This window comes from Onychomys torridus, unplaced genomic scaffold (assembly GCF_903995425.1).
Source record: "Onychomys torridus unplaced genomic scaffold, mOncTor1.1, whole genome shotgun sequence".
Classification (NCBI taxonomy): domain Eukaryota; kingdom Metazoa; phylum Chordata; class Mammalia; order Rodentia; family Cricetidae; genus Onychomys; species Onychomys torridus.
This window is the reverse complement of record NW_023412870.1, coordinates 1,653,857-1,662,980: the sequence shown is the minus strand read 5'-3', so window position 1 is coordinate 1,662,980 and position 9,124 is coordinate 1,653,857. Positions and strand designations below refer to the sequence as shown.

The 9,124-nt window shown below is 44.7% G+C and overlaps 2 protein-coding genes across 2 annotated transcripts; both read left to right on the top strand.

Annotated features, from left to right (window-relative positions):
• The first annotated feature begins 456 nt into the window (after positions 1–456).
• On the top strand, positions 457–2,722 carry LOC118575944 (H-2 class I histocompatibility antigen, Q10 alpha chain-like). The gene is made up of 5 exons (XM_036176294.1): positions 457–529; positions 766–1,035; positions 1,307–1,582; positions 2,122–2,397; positions 2,535–2,722. The coding sequence occupies exons 1-5, from the start codon at positions 457–459 to the stop codon at positions 2,720–2,722; spliced, it is 1,083 nt and encodes a 360-aa protein (XP_036032187.1).
• Positions 2,723–6,705: 3,983 nt separating this feature from the next.
• On the top strand, positions 6,706–8,964 carry LOC118575943 (H-2 class I histocompatibility antigen, Q10 alpha chain-like). The gene is made up of 5 exons (XM_036176293.1): positions 6,706–6,778; positions 7,014–7,283; positions 7,555–7,830; positions 8,370–8,645; positions 8,777–8,964. Exons 1-5 carry the CDS (start codon positions 6,706–6,708, stop codon positions 8,962–8,964), a joined length of 1,083 nt encoding a protein of 360 aa, XP_036032186.1.
• The last annotated feature ends 160 nt before the right edge of the window (positions 8,965–9,124 follow it).

Genomic DNA, 9,124 nt, shown 5'->3' with positions numbered 1-9,124 from the left:
TTTTGTTAACATTTGCTTACATGCACTTTGTCATTAATGTTCAGTGAAGAAATGTTTAAAAATCTCAGTTCCTAACCCAGTGAACAGGGATTGCTATAATCCACACAAGCATAAACACCTTTGAGGGTCAATCAATTCCTAAGACTTTAGACATCCTGACATCTCTGTGAGAAATGCTGGCTCAATGGTCTCTGGGCTGTACTGAGAAGGATATTTTGACCAGGATGACATGGACAACAACAAGGGCAAGCAACTTGTCCCCATACACTGCTCTTAGGGCCCAAAGTCCCAGAGCTGGATCTGAGCTGGGAAAACAGGACCCTAGAGATTCCTCTTCCACAATGCCCTCTAACATTACCAATGGGAATTCTTAGAGAGGCCAATCAGCCATATCCATATCACAATTATATATAGAGCACACACTAGTAGAGTTTCAGTGTCCACTCCTCAAGCAGGATGAAGACCTTAGTTCCCAAGGCTCTCCTCCTGCTGCTCCTGGCCAACCTGGCCCTGACCAGGCATCCAAAAGGTGAGTGTGGGTGTCAGGAGGGAAAGGACCTAACCTGAGAGACAAAAGGACTCCACTCCTGGGGCTGCAGCACAGGAAAATCTGTCTCTTGCCTAGCCCAGCCATGACCTTCTGGTCCCTGGTTATTTTATTTTTATCTCCCCTGCCCCCTGTTCTCTGTTCCCCTGCGAGCAATGTGGGGAGCTTCATAGGGAACTACATGGGGTGTTCTAGATCTAAAGGTCCACTGCATCTAGGTTCACACTCTCTGAGCTTTTTGCATGCTCTCATCACCGGGCCTCACCTCCTGGTGCCCCAAATCATATTTGATGTCTACTTGGATGATCTTCATGTTGAGAAGTTCAACAGCAGAGCAGAGACTCCAAGACTGGAGCACTGTGCAACATGGGTGGATCAGCAGGAGCCAGAGTATTGGGGGAAGAGGACACAGGACATCCTGAGCCTAATGGACATCTACAAGGATGCTCTGAAGAAAATGCTTTACTTCTACAATGAAAATGAAAGTGGTGAGGGAACCCGAATCAGAAATCCCAGATTTCAAGCTCCCAATGGGTTTGCTCCAGTTTCCCAATCAAGTTCCCCATATCCAAGATTTACTGCAGTAAATGGGACCCATGTAGACCAGGCTACAGAGATCCTTGGGTAACTGACCTGGTGTTTTGTGCAATTTAAGCTAAATGTAGCCATTTACAAAGGCCAAGTGGGAGGGATTTAGCAACAGGAGAACCCCAGGGGACCTGGCCCTGTGACCATGGCTCAGAGTTGCCTCTTGGACAGGATATCACACAGTCAAGATCCTGATGGCCTGTGAAGTACTGCCTGGAGGGTACTACCGAGATGGAAAATTTCAAGTTTTCTTCGAACCCAGTGATGTCATTTTCATGGCTGTGAACAAGAGCCTTTGGCTGACAATTGGCAAAGGTGCTACTTACCTATGCAATGAGTGGGATAAGGTAGATTTTGCAAAATATGTGAAGAAATTACTGGAGTGTAATTGTGTGCAGTTTCTCCTCCCAATGTTGCAATATGGGAAGGAGATTTTGCTGAGAACAGGTAAGGAAAGGAACTGCCGACCCTGCTCTGAGACTGGAGTCCCTGTCCCCTGAGGATCCTCCTCTTCAGGGAGAGGCTGAATGCTAACTCAGTCTTGCATCAAAGGGGAAGAGAGTCATGGGTTTCTAATTCAATAAGGGAGAGGGCTGTGATAGGGTAAGCCTCTGCCAGGAGTGTCAGGCTGTCAGTAAAGCAGCATTCCCCTTCCATTTGCCTTGTGAACCATGATCTCTGCCATGCCTGTTCACTGTCCATGGACTCTGGAGGTCTGGGTCCAGTGTCGCTGAGTCTCAGCCTCCATCCAGTCAGAACCAGAAGTCCGTATTCACAGAAGTCTCCTGCTCTGTGCTGGCTGATGCTGATTCTGAATCTATCCAAGAATAGATTATCCCATTTTTATTCTGAAATTATGTTGATGTGTAAGATCTAAATATCTCCTCCTAGCCACTGTGCCACCCTTTCAAAATAAGGTTGCATGCACATTGATGGATCTTTGGGAAGAATGAAAAAGTCTGAATTTTCCAATTTATTCCCATCAGACATCCCGAAAATACATGTGACCCATGAGGTCAGAGGTGATGGGAGAATTACTCTAAGGTGTTGGGCCATGAAATTCTATCATACTGAAATCAACATAACCTGGCAGAGAGATGGGAGCAACCAGACTGTGGACATGGATGTGATAGAGACCAGGCCTGCGGGAGATGGAAGCTTCCAGAAGTGGGCAGCTATGGTGGTGCCTTCTGGGGAGGTGCAGAGATACACATGTCATGTCTACCACAATGGGCTGCCTGAGGCTATTATTGTGAGATGGGGTAAGATGTAGGTGTGATCACTGAGCCTTTCACAATGAGTGTGTGTCCTTTGGCCAAAGTGGACTAGGGTCATGACTGATAGCTTGAGGTCAGAGGCCTCACTGTTCCTTCTGTTTTTTTATTGTTTTTTTCGTCAGAACCTTCTCACCCCTCTGTCCCCATCATGCCAATTGTTACTGGCCTGGTTCTTGGAGCTGTGCTTATGGGAGCCATGGTGACTTTTCTGATATGGAAAAGGAGGTTGAAAGGTAAGGAAAGGGCAGGGTCTGAGTTCAAGTCTCCATTGGAATATCAAGCTCAGCTGAGACTGTTCCCTGCCACATGAGAGCAAAGTTTCATCCACACAGTTGCTTATTCAGTCTTGTGCTGATGTGCTGACATTAACTCTGTTGTGAAGGAAATAATGAACAGATTCATCACTGCAGTGATAATGGAGGCAGAGACCAGATGCAGCCCTCAGAGGTCAGATGTAAAGATCCCTACTTAGACCACATCACCAGGAGTCCAATTAGTCCTTTTCATGTTCAATCTACTATCATGTTTCCCCAACGTTGTCTGGATCTGCAGTCGCAGTTCTGGGAACATCTCTGAGATAAGGACCCGGAGATTCCTCTAGGCCTCCTAATCCTTTTGCTTTCATGACCTCTAATAAAATGGATTATTTCCAAGGGTAAATGATGAGGCAGCCTTGTTCAGGCTTGCCAGTCATTTTACTTGTGGCTCTTCCCTGAGACACCTATGGCAGTATATACAGGAGCCCATGGAGGTTCTCAGCCAGCCCATACTTCCTCATTTAGTGCCATCATCAAAGGCTTTGATCTGCTCTTGTAACACTGGGAGGTAGAGTTTCTATAATGTCCAGCCTCCTGTTTCAGCTTTAAAAAGTGACACCCTAAAGGGCCTGGTGTGGGACAGGGAGAGGTCAGAGGACAGAACTTTGTGTTGTTGCCACTTCTGGGATTGGGACAGTCTGAGTGTGTGATGACATGTTCTGAATGTTACCACTGAAGACACTGATCTGAGTTTCTTCCTTGTGCTTTTCTTCTACAGGGTAAGACAGCTGGACTGAGCCTAACAAGATTCATTCTGTTTTCTCTTTTCCCACTGTGGCTTCAAGTCCTGATGACTTCTCTTCCTGCATCTGAGTGTGACTATGTGTCTGTCTGCTGTGAGCAGAGTGTGAACAGGTGATGAGTTGAGCCCTGCCCTGAGCAGCAATAAGTCCCATCCACACACTGATCCTCATTCCTTCCCAAGTCATCACTGCTGCTCCAACAGGGGCTGGGCTTGCTAACCTCCACCCCTGACTGAACTGTAGTTTCCACTGAGCTATAACTTCATTAATCATTCTTGAAATTAAGCATTTTTATGGTTGTGCAACTTCTTTCAGAGTGGGTATTTGATCAATGTACTAAAGTTGATTCAAACATGATAGAGAAAAGAAAGTCAGAACCTTATAGAATGGTGTGTGCTGTCTTAATTCTATTTCCTCTCCTGAAGTTTTATGCTGTGTGGAGACATGTGAGGCCTGTGTGTGCACTATTGCACCTTCTACCCTGGTCTTTCACACAGTCCCTTCCCACCTGTGTGATCTTGCTAGCTCCTCATCCCTGTCCTTTCAATAAACCTGTTCACCATGACATGTGATCAAAAGATCTCAGGCCTTTCTTAGGCTGTGTCCAGTGTCTGTGCTGTTCTTTCATGATGGCAATCAGCCTGTTCAGGGTTGAGTCTGATATTCTGTTAAGAGATGTTTAGGTTCATGGTTCTAAAGGAATTACATTTGTTCTAAGTTCTGTGTTCGAGTCTGCTGTCATTGTATTGTGTTGTGAACATTCACTGACACAAGTAGGGAGTGCTTCTATCATTGTCCAAATTGTGTCTGTGGTATTCTCACCAAATTAGTTAGAGTCCAAGCCTGGTCTGACAGGCCTAGGTGCTATACATGTAAATAATACCACCAGGAGGAGCTCTGCCAACAGAAATTTTTGCAACTTCAAGATCAATCCAGGCTATACACTGAGACCCTGTCTCCAAAGGAAGTCATTAAAATCTAATAAATAAATGAATGAATTAAAAAAGTAGTATTATACGGGATGGACAAAGATATACTATGTTAATGGCATTCTACAGAAATCTCAACCAAGTATTTGAATTTCAGACAGGAAGTAGGTGGAGGTAAAGAAAGTTATGTGTAATGTACGAATTGGGCAATATCTGAGGATGAACTGCTTAAGTCTCCAGAGGATCTCATATTAGTCATGTAAAGCATAGGCATAGGATTTTAGAGCACTCCATAACTTTCAATGAAAATGGAAATCCTTCAAAACGAATTAAGGGAATCCAATGTTAAATGTCTACAGATAGGGTAAGAGAGGGAGAGCAAGAGGAAAGGTGTAGAAGAAATCAATAGTATTCTCTGTAAAATTAAGTTAATCAAAAGACTAGATACTGTATGCAATGCCTGGGGAACAGATATTCTCTTCCAGTTCCATTAGAACATTAATCAAGAGAGAGAGTGTTTGTGGCCCTAAGGCACTGTTGAGCATTGTCTCTTGTGTGCTTCTCTGGATCCCATAGGAAATGCACATGGCAGATTCTCTAACTCTTGTTTAGCTGTACTAGGAGCAGATCCTCTAAAAATGGGCTCAGGGCACAAAAGTCAGGTTTCTGAAGCATGTGACAGAAATCTTCCCGCTTGTGTGTCTGTGGAACAGACTACCTGCCTCAGGCAAGAAATACATTTCCCTGAAAACTCCAGAGTCCTTCAACACCAGGGCATGGCAGCAATCCTCTGTCCAAGAGAAGACATGTGAGCTCATCTTCCCCATATCCCATATCCCATATCAGTGTCCTAGTCCTCTCATTTCTACCAGTGTGCAGAGTTTATATCTCTCTCTTCTCTATCCTGCTGATTGTTTTGAAAACTATGAAGGATTCAACAATATAACTGAGTTCCATAATGTAAGTAACACCTGAATAAACCTTGTGAAATATCAAAGATAAAAATCTACAGTGAATCCAGTATGGTGGTACATGGATTCTCTCATTACTCAGGGGACAGAGGCATGTGGATGATTATGACTTCTAGGCCAACCTAAAAAAAAAAAAAATGGGTAAAAGTAAAATAATTTGAAGATGTTAATAAAAACACTAGCCTCTAAGTATGGAGAGATGGCTTAATTGTGTAGATATCCACAGCTGGAGTCCCAGAAGTCTGGGAGCTCACATCCTTTTGTTCCTCCTATTGAAGGGTTCCCTATAGCTGCTTCTGGGCTCCACAGATTACTGTACTCCCAAATTCATACACCCATACACAGACATATATACATATAATCAAAACTAAGGATAAATTTTAAACCATTTTCCATGTACATTTTTGAGAGGATACATACACTATACATAAAACTAAAATGCTAAAAAGGAGAATCAGTCATTGGGCGATCCCTGTGTCTTTCCTAGGGTCCCGTTTTCTTGGTAGCCTCCCTGGAGTTGTGTAGCCATCTAGTCCTCTTTGTTTTACATCTATATCCTACTATGATTGAGTACATACCGTGTTTGTCTTTCTGATTCTGGGTTACCTCACTCAGAATGATTTTTTCTAGATCCATCAATTTGCCTACAAACCTCATGATATCATTGTTTTTCTCTGCTTAGTAGTACTCCATTGTGTATATGTACCACATTTTCTTTATCCATTCCTCAAGTGAAGGGCATCTAGGGTGTTTCCAGGTTCTGGCTATTACAAACATCCAAGATATGTCAAATGGGAAGGGGAGGATAAGTATAGGAAGGCATGTTAACATCCGTTACTTTCACCATTTCATTGTATTTTGTAAAACAGTCATTAATTTTTGTTACCATTTGCTTACATGCACTTTGTCATTAATGTTCAGTGAAGAAATGTTTAAAAATCTCAGTTCCTAACCCAGTGAACAGGGATTGCTATAATCCACACAAGCATAAACACCTTTGAGGGTCAATCAATTCCTAAGACTTTAGACATCCTGACATCTCTGTGAGAAATGCTGGCTCAATGGTCTCTGGGCTGTACTGAGAAGGATATTTTGACCAGGATGACATGGACAACAACAAGGGCAAGCAACTTGTCCCCATACACTGCTCGTAGGGCCCAAAGTCCCAGAGCTGGATCTGAGCTGGGAAAACAGGACTCTAGAGATTCCTTTTCCACAATGCTCTCTAACATTACCAATGGGAATTCTTAGAGAGGCCAATCAGCCATATCCATATCACAATTATATATAGAGCACACACTAGTAGAGTTTCAGTGTCCACTCCTCAAGCAGGATGAAGACCTTAGTTCCCAAGGCTCTCCTCCTGCTGCTCCTGGCCAACCTGGCCCTGACCAGGCATCCAAAAGGTGAGTGTGGGTGTCAGGAGGGAAAGGACCTAACCTGAGAGACAAAAGGACTCCACTCCTGGGGCTGCAGCACAGGAAAATCTGTCTCTTGCCTAGCCCAGCCATGACCTTCTGGTCCCTGGTTATTTTATTTTATCTCCCCTGCCCCCTGTTCTCTGTTCCCCTGCGAGCAATGTGGGGAGCTTCATAGGGAACTACATGGGGTGTTCTAGATCTAAAGGTCCACTGCATCTAGGTTCACACTCTCTGAGCTTTTTGCATGCTCTCATCACCGGGCCTCACCTCCTGGTGCCCCAAATCATATTTGATGTCTACTTGGATGATCTTCATGGTGAGAAGTTCAACAGCAGAGCAGAGACTCCAAGACTGGAGCACTGTGCACTATGGGTGGATCAGCAGGAGCCTGAGTATTGGGGGAAGAGGACACAGGACATCCTGAGCCTAATGGATATCTACACGGATGCTCTGAAGAAAATGCTTTACTTCTACAATGAAAATGAAAGTGGTGAGGGAACCCGAATCAGAAATCCCAGATTTCAAGCTCCCAATGGGTTTGCTCCAGTTTCCCAATCAAGTTCCCCATATCCAAGATTTACTGCAGTAAATGGGACCCATGTAGACCAGGCTACAGAGATCCTTGGGTAACTGACCTGGTGTTTTGTGCAATTTAAGCTAAATGTAGCCATTTACAAAGGCCAAGTGGGGGGGATTTAGCAACAGGAGAACCCCAGGGGACCTGGCCCTGTGACCATGGCTCAGAGTTGCCTCTTGGACAGGATATCACACAGTCAAGATCCTGATGGCCTGTGAAGTACTGCCTGGAGGGTACTACCGAGATGGAAAATTTCAAGTTTTCTTCGAACCCAGTGATGTCATTTTCATGGCTGTGAACAAGAGCCTTTGGCTGACAATTGGCAAAGGTGCTACTTACCTATGCAATGAGTGGGATAAGGTAGATTTTGCAAAATATGTGAAGAAATTACTGGAGTGTAATTGTGTGCAGTTTCTCCTCCCAATGTTGCAACATGGGAAGGAGATTTTGCTGAGAACAGGTAAGGAAAGGAACTGCCGACCCTGCTCTGAGACTGGAGTCCCTGTCCCCTGAGGATCCTCCTCTTCAGGGAGAGGCTGAATGCTAACTCAGTCTTGCATCAAAGGGGAAGAGAGTCATGGGTTTCTAATTCAATAAGGGAGAGGGCTGTGATAGGGTAAGCCTCTGCCAGGAGTGTCAGGCTGTCAGTAAAGCAGCATTCCCCTTCCATTTGCCTTGTGAACCATGATCTCTGCCATGCCTGTTCACTGTCCATGGACTCTGGAGGTCTGGGTCCAGTGTCGCTGAGTCTCAGCCTCCATCCAGTCAGAACCAGAAGTCCGTATTCACAGAAGTCTCCTGCTCTGTGCTGGCTGATGCTGATTCTGAATCTATCCAAGAATAGATTATCCCATTTTTATTCTGAAATTATGTTGATGTGTAAGATCTAAATATCTCCTCCTAGCCACTGTGCCACCCTTTCAAAATAAGGTTGCATGCACATTGATGGATCTTTGGGAAGAATGAAAAAGTCTGAATTTTCCAATTTATTCCCATCAGACATCCCGAAAATACATGTGACCCATGAGGTCAGAGGTGATGGGAGAATTACTCTAAGGTGTTGGGCCATGAAATTCTATCATACTGAAATCAACATAACCTGGCAGAGAGATGGGAGCAACCAGACTGTGGACATGGATGTGATAGAGACCAGGCCTGCGGGAGATGGAAGCTTCCAGAAGTGGGCAGCTATGGTGGTGCCTTCTGGGGAGGTGCAGAGATACACATGTCATGTCTACCACAATGGGCTGCCTGAGGCTATTATTGTGAGATGGGGTAAGATGTAGGTGTGATCACTGAGCCTTTCACAATGAGTGTGTGTCCTTTGGCCAAAGTGGACTAGGGTCATGACTGATAGCTGGAGGTCAGAGGCCTCACTGTTCCTTTCAAATTTTTTTTTTTGTCAGAACCTCCTCATCCCTCTGTCCCCATCATGCCAATAGTTCCTGGCCTGGTTCTTGGAGCTGTGCTTATGGGAGCCATGGTGACTTTTCTGATATGGAAAAGGAGGTTGAAAGGTAAGGAAAGGGCAGGGTCTGAGTTCAAGTCTCCATTGGAATATCAAGCTCAGCTGAGACTGTGCTCTGCCACATGAGAGCAAAGTTCATCCACACAGTTGCTTATTCAGTCTTGTGCTGATGTGCTGATATTAACTCTGTTGTGAAGGAAATAATGAACAGATTCATCACTGCAGTGATAATGGTGTCAGAGACCTGATGCAGCCTGCAGAGGTCAGATGTAAAGTTCTCTATTTA

Coding starts and splice junctions, on each gene's coding strand:
- LOC118575944 (XM_036176294.1), top strand. CDS start 457: ATGAAGACCTTAGTTCCCAAGGCTCTCCTCCTGCTGCTCCTGGCCAAC. Junction 530..765: donor CCTGACCAGGCATCCAAAAG/GTGAGTGTGGGT, acceptor CACTGCATCTAG/GTTCACACTCTCTGAGCTTT. Junction 2,398..2,534: donor GGCTATTATTGTGAGATGGG/GTAAGATGTAGG, acceptor TTTTTTCGTCAG/AACCTTCTCACCCCTCTGTC.
- LOC118575943 (XM_036176293.1), top strand. CDS start 6,706: ATGAAGACCTTAGTTCCCAAGGCTCTCCTCCTGCTGCTCCTGGCCAAC. Junction 6,779..7,013: donor CCTGACCAGGCATCCAAAAG/GTGAGTGTGGGT, acceptor CACTGCATCTAG/GTTCACACTCTCTGAGCTTT. Junction 8,646..8,776: donor GGCTATTATTGTGAGATGGG/GTAAGATGTAGG, acceptor TTTTTTTGTCAG/AACCTCCTCATCCCTCTGTC.